At 38.7% G+C, this 15,469-nt stretch overlaps 2 protein-coding genes across 2 annotated transcripts; one reads left to right on the top strand and one right to left on the bottom strand.

The window, feature by feature from the left end:
- Nucleotides 1–1,206: 1,206 nt before the first annotated feature.
- On the bottom strand, nucleotides 1,207–6,751 carry LOC125209087 (Nitrilase/cyanide hydratase and apolipoprotein N-acyltransferase family protein). Its single transcript, XM_048108686.2, has 2 exons — nucleotides 5,807–6,751; nucleotides 1,207–2,097 (listed from the first exon to the last, which is right to left on the bottom strand). The coding sequence occupies exon 1, from the start codon at nucleotides 6,712–6,714 to the stop codon at nucleotides 5,845–5,847; it is 870 nt and encodes a 289-aa protein (XP_047964643.1). The 5' UTR covers nucleotides 6,715–6,751; the 3' UTR covers nucleotides 1,207–2,097; nucleotides 5,807–5,844.
- Nucleotides 1,422–4,482, top strand: LOC125213967 (calcium-dependent protein kinase 10-like). The gene is made up of 7 exons (XM_048114792.2): nucleotides 1,422–2,073; nucleotides 2,471–2,614; nucleotides 2,705–2,857; nucleotides 3,118–3,233; nucleotides 3,356–3,523; nucleotides 3,618–3,848; nucleotides 3,936–4,482. Exons 1-7 carry the CDS (start codon nucleotides 1,422–1,424, stop codon nucleotides 4,107–4,109), a joined length of 1,638 nt encoding a protein of 545 aa, XP_047970749.1. The 3' UTR covers nucleotides 4,110–4,482.
- Nucleotides 6,752–15,469: the final 8,718 nt, after the last annotated feature.

Genomic DNA, 15,469 nt, shown 5'->3' on the forward strand with positions numbered 1-15,469 from the left:
TATTTTTATAAAGTTATGGGGCATCCCATAATTTTACTATAATTAATTTCGATAATTTATCCTTAAGTAAGCCATATATGTATGTATGTGTGAAAATCGTCACTCTTGATTTTCTTAGTAGTAAAGAAAATTGTTTATTCAAAGTCCACGGTTGTCGAAGACTTGGTAAACGTAGTCAAATTGAAGAAACAAACTTTGATTTTATAAAATTCGAATCCTTGTCAGTTCAATTCCTTTCCACAAAGTGGAAAATAACACACTAACTTTGACTCCTTGGTCGATAATTGCGTACTCATCAATTAAACATTCAATACAACGGTTAGTAATTTTAATCCTTAATTTATTAGAATTAATATAATGTCACATTTTACCATTTCGCGTGTTTCATAATAAGAGTCACATTTCGCTTTATTGCGGATGTTTCATAATAAGAGTCACATTTCACTTTATTGCGGATGTTTCATAATAAGAGTCACATTTCACTTTTACCATAAATGGTAAGTGGACTTCATATTCCACCAACCAATTATACTCACCTTTTATTATAAAACTAATATATATATAAGTGAGACTCATAATCCACTAACTTATTCAACACACTTTTCTTTACATTTCTTAAACCCGTGCCCACACTAAATATGACACTTAATGTGGGACGGAGATAGTTAAATAATGCTTCCTCCGTCCGCCATTAGGAGTCCCATTTTTTGGCGGCACGAGTTTTAAAATATATTAAGAAAAATGGGTGAAAAAAAGTTAAGTTGAATATGAGTCTCACTTGTATATTATTACCATTTATGGTAAAAGTGAACCGAGACTCTTTTTCGCAGACGGAGAAAGTAATTGTTAAAATTCTAAAACAAAAATCAAATGAATTGTCGCAAACCTCACTCCACGGCTCCAACTTCCCCACCAAAAAGAGTTAAATCACCATTAATGTCACCGACTAACAATTTGTTTTTTATTCATCTCTCAACCAAAAAAGCCTCTTAATTTGTGAATTGTGATTATACGTTAGGTATATGATGAAATGAATAGTTAACTGAACTTTTGTTAATAAGACTTGAACTCTGGAAATTATTTTTCTTGGATATTAACCATTTTACAAATGAAAATCACGCACACATAGGGGTTCTTTTTATTGATAAATTAATGGAAATCAAAAGATCGAAACACAATTTTTTTCGATTTGTCACAAATGCAATATGCAAAAAGCAACAGAATATATTTAAAAATTAAAAACTCCTTTTTCAAAAACCAAAACTTTTCCTCCAAAATTGACCCCGCGTTTTCTCATCTCTCTCCCAACTAAACCACCTTTTCTCCTTCCTCCGTCTTCTCCAGTCTCCACCGCTCACGGCGCCGCCGCCGCCTCTCCTCCTCCCTCCGTTCATATTCCGCCGCCTCACAACACTCCTTCCATGGGGAATTGCAACGCCTGCATCCGCCCTCCCGAATCCGACCCCTCCAATTCAAAGCCCCAAACCCCCAAAAAGCCCCGCAAAAACCACCACGGCGAGCACTCCCCCAACCCCTACGCCCGCTCCCCGGCCCCGATCCGCGTGCTCAAGCACCTCCCGCCGCGCTCGCCGCGCATCTCCGACAAGTACGTCCTCGGCCGCGAGCTCGGCCGCGGCGAGTTCGGGATCACCTACCTCTGCACCGACCGCGACACGCGCGAGGCGCTCGCGTGCAAGTCGATCTCGAAGCGGAAGCTCCGCACCGCCGTCGACGTCGAGGACGTCCGCCGCGAGGTCGAGATCATGTCCAGCCTCCCCGAGCACGCCAACGTCGTGCGGATGCGCGCCGCCTACGAGGACGCCGAGGCCGTGCACCTAGTCATGGAGCTCTGCGAGGGCGGGGAGCTCTTCGACCGCATCGTGGCGCGCGGCCACTACAGCGAGAGGGCCGCCGCCGCCGTCGCGAGGACCGTCGCCGAGGTCGTCCGGATGTGCCACCACAACGGCGTTATGCATCGCGATTTGAAGCCGGAGAATTTCCTCTTCGCGAATAAGAAGGAGAATTCGCCGCTCAAAGTCATCGATTTCGGATTGTCGGTGTTCTTCAAGCCTGGTGCGTTTCCGATTTCCTCTGTTTCTGAAAATTCAGAAAGCAAAAGCACTATAATTAAACTCTAACTGAGGATTCATCTGATACAAATCGAGAATTTAGAGATAGATGCATGGTATTTAAAGCTCTAATTGAGGATTTTCTGATACAAATCGAGAATTTAGAGGTAAGATGCATGACATTTAAGCTCTAATTGAGGATTATTCTGATACAAACCGAGAATTTAGAGATAGATGCATAGTATTTAGGCTCTAATTGAGGATTATTCTGATACAAATCGAGAATTTGGAGATGAGATGCATGATATTTAAGCTCTAATTGGGGATAATTCTGATATAATTATGTGTTTTTCCTTCCGTTTGAGCTTAAATTTTGCTATATTTACCATTTCTGGAAACAGGTGAAAGGTTTTCTGAAATTGTGGGGAGTCCATATTATATGGCGCCGGAGGTGTTGAAGCGAAACTACGGACCCGAAGTAGATATATGGAGTGCTGGGGTGATTTTGTATATTCTCTTGTGTGGCGTTCCTCCGTTCTGGGCCGGTATATTCAGCTTTGTCGTCTAGATTCGAATCTCAGAGGCAATAAACACGATAATTGATGAGATTTCGCTCTATTTCTTGGTTAATGCAGAAAGCGAGCAAGGTGTGGCGCTTGCGATTTTGAGAGGAGTGATTGATTTCAAGAGGGAGCCATGGCCACAGGTTTCTGAAAGTGCAAAAAGCCTTGTTAGGCAAATGCTGGAGCCAGACATCGAAAAGCGTTTGACAGCCCAGCAGGTTCTCGGTGAGTTTCATTAATGTTCGGAACATAATGTTCGATCCTCGATTGATAAACTAGCTGTTCTAGTGTAGCCCTAAATTTCTAGCAATCCATGGAAAGTGTCACTTATGCATATCCATTTTTCGATAACACTCTTGTAATACGAGAACAGATTTGATGCAAAGATGTTTGTTCGGGTAAAAACAGAGTATCCGAGCATATTTAGTTTGCTAATCTTGAAAATCAAGACATGTGAATTTATGCAGCATTTTGTTTCTGAGCAGATCATCCATGGATACAAAATGCGAAAAAGGCTCCAAACGTACCGTTGGGAGATATTGTGAGAGCAAGACTCAAGCAATTTTCCGGCATGAATAGATTCAAGAAGAAAGCATTGAGAGTAAGCATCTGGCCTTAATGTGACTGTATTGGTAGACTTTGAGCTTCACAAAGTTCTTCCCCAGCAGAGTTTAGGAAATATAGTTACTTCACTCTGTCGTAACGATTAATGCGACTGTGTAGGTAATCGCGGAACATTTGTCTGTTGAAGAGGTCGAAATAATCAGAGATATGTTCGCCTTGATGGATACTGACAATGATGGGAAGATAACGTTCGAGGAACTAAAAGCTGGTATGAGGAAAGTGGGTTCTCAGCTTGCAGATCCTGAGATAAGGCTGCTGATGGATGTGGTAAGTCACCCAATTTCAATTTTGATACCATTAAAGAGTGTTTCGTTCACTGCAAGTGTCCTAACTCAAGAACTATTATCTCTAAATTTAACAGGCCGATGTTGATGGGAACGGTGTGTTGGACTATGGGGAGTTTGTGGCCGTCACAATCCACCTACAAAGGATGGAGAACGAGGGGCATTTCCGCAAGGCATTTACGTTCTTCGACAAAGATGAGAGTGGGTACATAGAGCTAGACGAGCTGCGAGAAGCTTTAGTGGGCGACTCAGGTGAACCCGAACTTGATGTCCTCAATGACATCATGCGCGATGCTGATACCGACAAGGTTTGAAGGCCCTAAATTCTCGTCATCTTCTTCTATACCTATCATCAATAACTGAAGTGCTCACTATTGCAAACTGGGTTCTTGCAGGATGGGCGAATTAGCTACGACGAGTTTGTGGCAATGATGAAAACGGGGACAGACTGGAGAAAGGCGTCACGACAGTATTCAAGAGAGAGGTTCAAGAGCTTGAGCTTAAACTTGATGAAAGACGGCTCTCTGCATCTCCAAGATGGTTTTACAGGTCAAACGGTTGTGGTTTAACATTTTCAGTTCTTGTATATTTTCGATTTCTGCCACATCCCCCCTTTGCTGGAAAGAAACCGGTTTATCTTTCGAAAACTTGAGGCTTCAGAAAGTGGAGGAGCATCTTAGGGCAAGTCTCATTGTGATTCTGAATTCTCGATCTGCAATGGACCGTTGGTTGGAAATGATTTTCATCAACGAGCATAGGACTCTAGGGGATGATGTGATATAGTGAGTACTAATTCTTTTGTTCATAAGGCTTTAAAGGTAAGGAGGCACCCTTGTTTGTGTTGTATATTTTTGCAATCTCTGTCTCTCTTAAGCACCAACACGGTGAATTGAACTGTTAAACGCTGGAAGGATTCATTTATGCAGTGATTTATTACAGTAATCTTAGAGTAGGCTAGTTCATTTTGATTTCTGCATATTCATACCTACCTGTTTCTGGAAAGGGCAAATTCTTTCCCCTAATGCACAGGACTCTGTTAAAACTTAAATACTCATGTACTACTTGTTTTCAAATTATAAGTTTCTTATGATCCAAATAACTTCATGTTGAATCGACAAACTGAGATAAGAAGTTCCAGTATTCATATAACGTGGATTGAGATAACCTCTATGAGTCTAGCCTCTACTTCTACCGACTGGCGACTACAGAGCCTTAAAAATCTTACTCCAACCAGCAAAATACGTTCAGATAAGTAAATGTTGCGATAAACACTCAACAACTAAACTGGTCTTATTCGAGCAATGGCCACAACTATTAATCAACACTAGTTAGCAAGGCAATTAGTTGACTTGGTGATGAACTAATTTTAGACTTGCAGCAAACAATAACATTCTTGATTCAAAGGGATAACTCACCACAACAGATGGCATGTGTATGCATGCATGAGACATGGTGAATCAACAAAACAAGAATGTCTACATGAATGAGTGTAGATCAATCAACAAAAAGAAATCTACAACACTTGTTGAGTCCCTCTTAACACGAATATATTCAAGATGACCTAGATGTAGATTCCAAGAATATCCATCAAGAGATGGTTCACCTAGAAAAATGCATTTCTTCAAGGATCATATCACCAAGATCAAGTTTGAAGAGATTATCTATCGAGAGATAGTCCACCTAGCAATAATGCATTTTCCAAAGGATCATATCACAAGATCAAGTTTGAATACACTTCTTCATTTCCTTTATTTTGTTTAGATCACAAGAACGGATGTGGAGACATCAAGATACCAATCACAATCCACCAAACCATTGATTGCCTATTGCAAATGATGACATGAATGAGGGAAATATGAGACAAATATCACCTTAGGGTGATATGATGGATTGATAAAAATGATCTCTAATCCACTATTTACTTTGATGGATTTATTATTTTGAGCTTCTTTTACCATCTTATCTTATGCTTCAAATAGGCAATCATACGTTCAATCAATCTATCATATCAACCAAAGTAACCAGTAACGGCCTCTAACTAAAGCACTACATCCTTTGCTACCAATGTGTTTTTATCATCTTCATCCATATTGTTTTGACAATATATATAGTTAAGAATAAGCAATATTAACAAGTGAATATCAGGAAGAATGCTACTGTATCAACTTATCATAATGTTCATGTTCATGTTCAAGAGCATCATAAATTCAAGCAAATTATAAATACAAATACAGCAACATGAAAAAAAAGGTGAGTGATACTCTACATGAACACGCCGAAATCAGCAGATCTGTTCGTTCCACATCACAGAGACGCCTCCACCGATCTCCAGAACTCACTCGGCTTCCGGTGCTGATCGATCGGCATCTTCTTCCTAATCGAATCAATCGCCGCAAAATCAATATCCGCAACCGCAATTCCAGTCGACAGCCGATCCGGCAACCGCCCAATAACTTTACCCCACGGATCAATAATCATACTATCACCGTAACTCTCTCTCTCCTCGCTGTGGTTCCCCGCCTGCGCCGCCGCAATCACATAGCACTGCGTCTCAATCGCCCTCGCGCGGAGCAGAATCTCCCAATGCGCCTCCCCCGTAGGTTTAGTGAACGCCGCCGGCACCAACAGCACCTCCGCGCCGCGATTGAATCTCAGCTGCTGATAGATCTCCGGAAACCGCAAATCGTAGCAAACCGTTAACCCTAACCTTCCAAACGGACTATCGACGGCGACGATTTCATCTCCGGCTTCGGTAAAACCGCTCTCCTTGTACACCGCGCCGCCAGGCACATCGACGTCGAACAGATGCATCTTACTGTACTTGCTCCTGATGTTGCCGGCGTCGTCGATTATCACGTGCGTGTTGCGGAGACGCGAATCGTCCGATCCTTTTTCCTGAAATCCGCCGAGCGAGAGCCAGATGCTTGAATCCCTAGCTAGTGACCGATAATTATCCATGATCGGACCGTCAATTGGCTCGGAGATCGTGAGGCTGTCGCCGGATTTAGAGCCGACGTAGGAGAAATTCTCCGGGAAACAGAGTAGCTTCGCGCCGGCGGTGACCGCTTCCTTCACCAGGCGAGAGCAGGTGGCGAAGTTGGCGGAGAGGTCGTTGACGGAGGTCATCTGAGCAGTGGCGACCCGCACGGTGTTGGCCATGGCTGCTGCTTCCATCCGCGGCGGAGAGTGAGAGTGAAGAGAGAAGAGTGCGTTGAGAGCTTTCTTCGTTAAAATGTGTAGTTTTAAAGCCGTTGGATCTTCTATGTTTGACTTGAATCCAACGGCTTGGATTTGTTGCGGGGCATGGATTATATCTCGGGTCGGGTACGACTTTATGGGCCCATACAATATTTTCTTGGGCTTTTGCTTATTATATTTATTAGCTCATCAATTTTTTTATAAGATCTAATGTTTTTAAGCTTATTAACTTTAAAGTACATTAAATATTAAACAGAAAAAAAAGGTACATATAACTTCCATTTTATTAACCAAATAGTAGTGATTCTGAAACTAAATATTATAATTCGATGTAGATTAAAATAACAATATATAATAAGTCCTTTTTTTGTAAATTAATTTTTGATTTTAAGATCATGAGTAATATTTTTGGAAGCTAATAAACTGGTTAGGACCTCATTTGATTTTATATGACCTAAGGTAGAAAGCATATAGTGCGTTTTCAACTTAAAGATATTTGTCTATAAATATACGAGCTTTTAATATTTTCTGATTTTCTACCCATCTTAATCGAATTTGAGTCGAAGTTTAAAGTTTCACTGACATAAAGTCTAAATATACCATATATATATATATATGGTCACATCAGCAATGGTGACTCTCAAATTATCAATTAACTAAAGTCTACTAGCAGTCTAACAAAATTATAAAGTTGTAAAGGTGGAATTGTGTAAATAGTAATGTGAGATTTGTTAAATTTTCATAACTATGTTATAAATTGTTCGATTTGTCGATCTTTATAATCACTGGTGAAATTATTAGCTCAATGTTTTGTAGTAGTAGAGTGCTGTAGTATTGATGTAAATACACAGACACACCAAGTTGATAAAATCAGACATATTATTGACATGGTCCACAAAATAAAATAACTAAAGTTGATTATTGAACTATAAGTGGCAATGAAAAATAACCACTTCTCTATTTTTTACAAAACACGATGATTGACATGGTCCACAAAATAAAATGACTACTATTGATATCTACAAAAATGATTGGAAAAGCTGAAATCAAAATAGAAGATCAATCATCCCATACATATATTTTCATTTGGCAAATAATTAGAAAATCATAAAATTGGGCTTGATTTTAGTTCATCCTATAATTTAAAAAATTAGTCTATAATTTTAAAAATTAAATTTGTTCGCAATTATCTCATATAGAAAATTTTAAGTGAAATATAATACTAGTAGTATATGATATGACAACCAAAAACTCATACGTGAACGTCAACCCTTATAAGTTAAAACTTTATGATTTTTTAGACCTCAAATTGAATTTACTATTTCCTCCATCCCCCGTCATTGAAGACGTTTTTTTTAATACAAAATTTAAGAAAAAGTTGTGTTAATGAGTAAAATAAAATAGACCAGAGAATAAAGTAAGAGATAGAAGAGAGAGTAAAGTAAAAGAAAGGACAAAGTAGGTGTGATTAGATGTTTTGTTTTTAACCAAATAAAAAAATGACTCAAATTACTTGGAACAATTCAAAATAGAATACGACTCAAGTAACTTGGGACAAAGTGAGTATAAGATAAGATTTAAATTTGTCTGAACTTTACGATTTTCTTGGCAAACTCCCTTTTCATTTTTGTATTGATTTTTTATTACATATTTTAATACTATTTTATATAGATATTTTACATATTTATTATTCTTTCTATTTTCTTGATTGAATAAAATTCGAAACCCAAGATGGATCACCGATTAATGGGCCCAAAACATAAATATAATTGTCCCCAAACAGAAATATAATTGGGCCTCAAACATAAATGCACGTGAGTACAACTGTAAGTAGTTAGAGTTTGATGGATTATGCAATTAAATAGGCACTCTGTCTCTCAAATAGTGGACCCATGTTAATCAACTATGAAGTATTTTATTTGATGAAATATGTTTATATTTTTATTACCAATGTGTTAATGATTGAATGATTAATTATGAACACACGTAGATAATGAAAACTATTTCATATTCTCATGCCATGTATAATTTTTTTAATTCTATTCTTGGAACATTCAAACTGTGAAGTCATACCACTAATCTGATGTTGATAAGATCAAATTGTCAGAAATTAAGGTTTATGAGATTGCTGAAAATTTAGAAAAAAAAATTTAGTGGGAGTAGTAGGAAAATGGATTCGAAAGAGAAATAAGAAAACATTTATAAGGAGGAATGTAATCAAATGCAAATAAAAACATTGTACAAACTTCAAATTATTTGGACTGCTAGAAAATACCAACAGATGATAAAATAACACCAACAAAAAATGTGAACATCAAAATCTTGAAATTTTACACAGTATTGACATTCTTCGATACTGTATTGAAGAGTTTGGAGTTTATACAATACATAGAGTTTGCACGTTATTACTAATGTATAAGACTTAGAAAGTAGAAGTCAGTTAAATGCCAAAATGTATCAGATATAAACATTTCTCAGTTTCTTTGTTTGGTTAATAAATTGGACGAGTTATGTGGAGTATCAAATATTTATGTTACTCATCACCATTGGTGTTTTGGATATTTTTATAAGTTAAATTATTAATATCTACACATATATAAAAATAATAAGCAAATAAATTCTTTCGAATCATTACAAATGACTTTTTCTGTGTCAATCCGAGACTCTAGTTAGACCAACAAATCATACATCTTATGGTACCCTAAACATTATTAAGTCCAAAAAGTTATATATGAACATAACTTACTTTAGGAAAAGAACTGCTCCTTCACATGTTACTATATTAGTTATGGCTTGACATCAATCGCTACATTCCCTCTCATATTTCTCTATTCTTTTTTATTTACAGCGTAATTAATACTTCACCTAACAAACATTCATTTAGTTAACCACAAAATAGAAATATTGTGTGACTAAGAAATCCACTTTATCAATAGGGAAAAAATGTGTTAATATGGGAGGTATAATCTGTTCAAATTAAAATCCAATCCAATCCAATCCATTCCATCCTATTTTAAACTGATTTTTTTCTTAAATTTTTATCAACATCAATCAAATTTTATTATGAACACATTGTAGCAATAACTTTTATTCGTACATTTATTTCTACTTTTAGTAGATTATACATAATTAATTTTAATTGCATAAATAGATTTTTCAATAAAAACAAAGCTCACATATATGCAACTCGTGGCGCGAGCATCCACATGATTTCCTCATGACACCCTAGACCCTCCTTTGAACCCCTTTTCTCCCTAATCCTTCTCTATTCTCACTGTCGCCGCCTTTTACACCTTTGCAACCACCCCTTGCCCAAACAATAGATTGCCCATTGCAAACGATGACATGAACGAGGGAAATATGAAATAAATACTCCATTTGTTCTACTTTAAGAGTTTCATTTGAGTTCGACACAGGTTTTAAGAAATGTAAAGAAAAGTTTGTGAAAAAAGATAATGGAATGTGAGTCCTACATTTATATATTAGTTTTATAATAAAATATGAGTGGAAAAATATTAGTGGATTAATATAAGGTCTATTACCATTTATGGAATATTTTAATCATGACACCTAAAGTATGACACCCAAAAATGATCGACCGATACTCCTACAGTGGGACAAAGGAAGTATCATTAGTGTGAATCAGTGAACAAGATTCAATCTGAACAAGAATTACTTCGGTGAAGAACCCTCAAGAACAATCGAAACACCAAGAAACTAAGAAAGAACACAGGAGAATTACGTGGTTCAGCCTTGTAGGCCTACGTCCACGGGAGAGAAGGGAATAGCTTTATTGATTAATCGTGTACAACACACACACTCGAATACACTCTCAGAAACGAGTTACAACACACACTCAAGAACTCAACACCATCTCTGCATCACTCCTTAGAAACTCTCGATCAAGAAGTTGTAGAGAAGAGAGAAGATTCGTATGTTGTATTGAATGTAGAAGAAGATCGACTTCTACTCAGAATGTTGAATGGCTGAATAATAAATCCCGAAAATGAGCTGGATTAAGTCCTTATATGCACAGAAGCTCCACCAATCAGATTGAGAGAACAACCAACTCTCTAACTGAATCTTGAGCTTCTTCATAACCGAATTAACTGCCAACCCAATTGAATCATTTCTCAACCTTTATTCCAACAAATCTCCACCTAGGTTGGACAATGATCAATCTTCTATTCCCCTTTTGACTCCACCTTACTGTCTTATCTCTGAACCACAGCCACCAGATCCAAGCAGTGTGCATACTTGGACACAGGCAGCACCTTTGTGAGCATATCTGTAGGGTTGTCCTCTGTTCCCACTTTCTGAATCTTGACTTCCCCTTTGTTCACCTCATCTCTAACAAAATGCAACCTTACATCTATGTGCTTGCTCCTTTCGTGGAACACTTGATGCTTAGTTAGACTGATCGCGCTGCTGCTATCACAATGCACAGTGACAGCCTTTTGACAAATCCCAAAATCTCTGAGAATTCCCTTAACCCAAAAACTTTCTTTTACAGCCTCAGCAAGTGCAATGTACTCGGCCTCTGTTGTCGATAGCGCTACTACAGATTGTAGACCAGATTTCCAAGAGATGGCAGAACCATACAAAGTGAAGATGTATCCTGTCTGTGACTTCCTATTGTCATAGTTGGTGGCAAAATCCGAGTCACAGAAACCCAAGGCTGCATCCTTGGTTAAATCATATCCTCTTTAATACAATATCCCAACATTCTCAGATCCCTTAAGATATCTCAAAATCCATTTTAATGCCTGCCAATGAGTCTTCCCGGGATCTGACATGTACCTGCTCACACAGCTTATAGCATGAGCTATGTCGGGCCTCGTACACACCATAGTGTACATCACACTTCCTACAATGCTGGCAAAAGGTAGGTTGCTCATTTCTTTTCTTTCCTCTTTAGTTTTGGGCTTCTGCTCTGAGCTTAGTTTGAAATGCTGCCCAAGTGGAGTTGTGACTAATCTTGACTCAGTCATCCGGAACTTCTTCAAGACTTTGCTGATGTAGTCTTGTTGTGTTAGCCACAATGTTCCCCTCCTTCTATCTCTTATGATATCCATCCCCAATATCCTTTTAGCATCACCCAAATCTTTCATTTCAAACCTGCCACTCAAGTCTCCTTTTATCTGCTCAATTTCTGATTTATCCGAGCCTGCAATGAGCATGTCATCTACGTAAAGAAGAAGATATGCTACTGTTTTTCCATTCTTCCTTTTCATATAGACACAGCTATCATATTTGGACCTATCAAATCCAATGCTCAACATATGCTCATCGAATTGCTTGTTCCACTGCCGGCTACTTTACTTCAAACCGTATAGGCTTCTTTTCAAGAGACAAACTTTGTCTTCATTTCCGGGCTCGATGAAACCCTCTGGCTGCTCCATATAGATACTCTCTTCCAGTTCTCCATGTAGAAATGCTGTTTTCACGTCCATTTGCTGCAATTCCCAATCATTTAGACATACCACTGCCATTAGAATTCGAATAGAACTGTGTTTGACCACCGGAGAGAAGACCTCATTATAGTCAATCCCTTCTTTCTGTGTGTATCCCTTCGCAACAAGCCGGGCCTTATATCTGACTTTGTTTCCAAGAGTAGCTTCAACCTTTCTCTTGAAAATCCATTTGCATCCAATCAATTTCTGAAGTTTTGTTCTTGTCACTAGAACCCATGTTTTATTCTTGATTAGTGACTCCATTTCTTCCTTCATTGCCTTAATCCATCTGCTTCTCTCATTGCTTCTCAATGCTTCCTTGTAGTTCAATGGCTCTGAACATTCTATCCCTTCTGCCACACAAAGAGCATAATAGACCAAGCTGGAGTTGTTGTATCTGGATGGAGTAGTTATCACTCTTCTTTGCCTGTCTCTGGCAAGCTGATAGTTTCTCAAATCATCAACTTCTTGACTCACTTCATCATTTGATATTATCTGAGGATCTTCATTCACTTCAGAATCCACCTCAGAATCTGAGCTCTCCTTCTCAAGCAGCTCCACCTCCACTGAAGTGTTATCCTTGCTTGCTTCATTCTGTTTATTGTGCTCAATATAGGGCATCTCTAGCTCCCTGAACGTCACATCCCGACTGACGATGACTTTATTGTTACCAGGCTCCATAGACCATAACCTATACCCTTTCACACCTTTCTGATACCCGAGCATTGCACACTTGATTGCCCTTGCTTCCAGCTTACTTCTTCTAACATGAGAATAAGCCTTGCATCCGAAAGGCTTCAATCTTGCATAATCTCCATGAGATCCATACCATCTCAAATCTGGAGTATCCATATTAATGGCTGAGGATGGACATTTATTCAGCAGATGCACAGCAGTTGCAGCAGCTTCTCCCCAAAACTTTTTTTGCATTCCCGAACCAGAGAGCATGCATCTTACTCTTTCTAGGATGGTGCGGTTAGCTCTCTCAGCTACTCCGTTCTGTTGGGGGTTATTTGGCACCGTTCTATGCCTTTTAATCTCTTTGAGTTTGCAAAAGCTATCAAACTCATGTGAAAGAAACTCCAACCCATTGTCCGTTCTAAGACACTTCAATGGCATTTTCTTTTCTACCTCTACCTCAGTGCACCATTCTCTAAATTTATCAAAAGTGTCTGACTTCTCTTTCATGATATAAATCCATATTTTTCTAGAGAAATCATCAATGAATGTCAAGAAATACCTGCATCCACCAATAGTTGCAACTGGTGAGGGGCCCCATTTCTTTCACATGAGTTTGATAGCTTTTGCAAACTCAAAGGGATTAAAAGGCATAGAACGGTGCCAAATAACCCCCAACAGAACGGAGTAGCTGAGAGAGCTAACCGCACCATCCTAGAAAGAGTAAATTCTCAAACCACTCAATGTGATGGCAGATGTGGAAACTACATCCACTGTCCATAATCCACACATTCCTGATATTTACATCAGCAATATTCAAGGCCTCTGCACATTGAACCTCCTCTACGACATCTGCTGTATTTGACGCAGTCAACTGCTCCTGCTGTTTCTTCTTGAATGCATAACAGTTTTTCTTTAGATGCCCAGGTTTCTTGTAGTAGTGACATGACCTTGTCTCCTTTTCCTCTTCTCTCTTTTCTTTCCATGGCTTCTGCTTCTTCTGGGATTTTTTCTTCCCAGATTTCATTGAGTCTTCCTTCACATTGAGACTTTCTGCAGCGGGATCAATAGTTTTTGTGGTTGCCTTCTGAAACTCCTTCATCTTTAGAGCAGAATGTACTTCTTCATAAGTGACTTTAGAATCCCTGCCAAGAAGAATGGCATCTTTGAACTGCTCAAAACTTTTAGGCAGAGAGTTGAGGAGCATAAGAGCTTTGTCCTCATCTTTGATTTCTTCCTCAATGTTTTCAAGATCATCCACACACTTAGCGAATTCTTCAAGCTGCTCCCCAATACTTCTTGATTCGGAGAACTTAAATGTGAACAGCTTCTGCTTCAAGAGAAGTCTGTTGGTGAGGGACTTAGTCATGTACAATGACTCAAGCTTTTTCCACACAGCAGCTGCGGTTTCTTCCTTTGAAACCTCTCTCAATACTCGATCGCTTAGGCTGAGGATCAGAGTGGAATATGCCTTATCTTGAAGATCCTGCTTCTTGATGCCAGCTTTCTCATCTTCTTCAGTTGCTTCACCCTTCAAAACTCCCCATAAACCTTGCTGCATCATCACAGCCTTCATCTTGAGCCTCCATAGCCCAAAATCATTGTTACCTGTGAACTTTTCAATATCAAACTTGGCTGTAGACATTTCGTCGAATAGAAGATGTGCAACCACTGGGGTTATCTTTCAAGAAACAGAGACTTCAATCTCAAAACGCCCAATCCTTCTTTCAACGAATCGATTCCCACAGACGGCGCCAATTTGTGAATCAGTGAACAAGATTCAATCTGAACAAGAATTACTTCGGTGAAGAACCCTCAAGAACAATCGAAACACCAAGAAACTAAGAAAGAACACAGGAGAATTACGTGGTTCAGCCTTGTAGGCCTACGTCCACGGGAGAGAAGGGAATAGCTTTATTGATTAATCGTGTACAACACACACACTCGAATACACTCTCAGAAACGAGTTACAACACACACTCAAGAACTCAACACCATCTCTGCATCACTCCTTAGAAACTCTCGATCAAGAAGTTGTAGAGAAGAGAGAAGATTCGTATGTTGTATTGAATGTAGAAGAAGATCGACTTCTACTCAGAATGTTGAATGGCTGAATAATAAATCCCGAAAATGAGCTGGATTAAGTCCTTATATGCACAGAAGCTCCACCAATGCTCCACCAATCAGATTGAGAGAACAACCAACTCTCTAACTGAATCTTGAGCTTCTTCATAACCGAATTAACTGCCAACCCAATTGAATCATTTCTCAACCTTTATTCCAACAATTAGTGATACGATAGGATTGATAAAATAATCTCTAATCCACTATTTACTTGGATGAATCTATTAATTTTGAGCTTGCTTGACCATCTTATCCTTCCATAGGCAATATTATAGTTCAATCAATCTATCATATCAACCAAACTAAACGGCAACGGTCTCTAACTAAAGAGCTACTCCCTCCGTCCTTGAATAGGAGTTTCGTTTTGCCATTTTAGTCCATCCGCGAATAAGAGTCTCGGTTCATTTTTACCATAAATGGTAATAGGGTCTCACCTTCCACTAACTCATTTCACTCACATTTCATTTAAAACTAAT

This window comes from Salvia hispanica, chromosome 3 (genome assembly GCF_029641045.1).
Source record: "Salvia hispanica isolate PSC_SH4W2 chromosome 3, Shi_PSC_v1, whole genome shotgun sequence".
NCBI lineage: Eukaryota > Viridiplantae > Streptophyta > Magnoliopsida > Lamiales > Lamiaceae > Salvia > Salvia hispanica.

Bases quoted from the DNA above. Each gene is read 5' to 3' on its own strand.
- LOC125213967 (XM_048114792.2), top strand. From the start codon at position 1,422: ATGGGGAATTGCAACGCCTGCATCCGCCCTCCCGAATCCGACCCCTCC. The intron at 2,074-2,470 runs GTGCGTTTCCGA...TTCTGGAAACAG, and splicing joins GTCGGTGTTCTTCAAGCCTG to GTGAAAGGTTTTCTGAAATT. The intron at 2,858-3,117 runs GTGAGTTTCATT...GTTTCTGAGCAG, and splicing joins GACAGCCCAGCAGGTTCTCG to ATCATCCATGGATACAAAAT.
- LOC125209087 (XM_048108686.2), bottom strand. From the start codon at position 6,714: ATGGAAGCAGCAGCCATGGCCAACACCGTGCGGGTCGCCACTGCTCAG.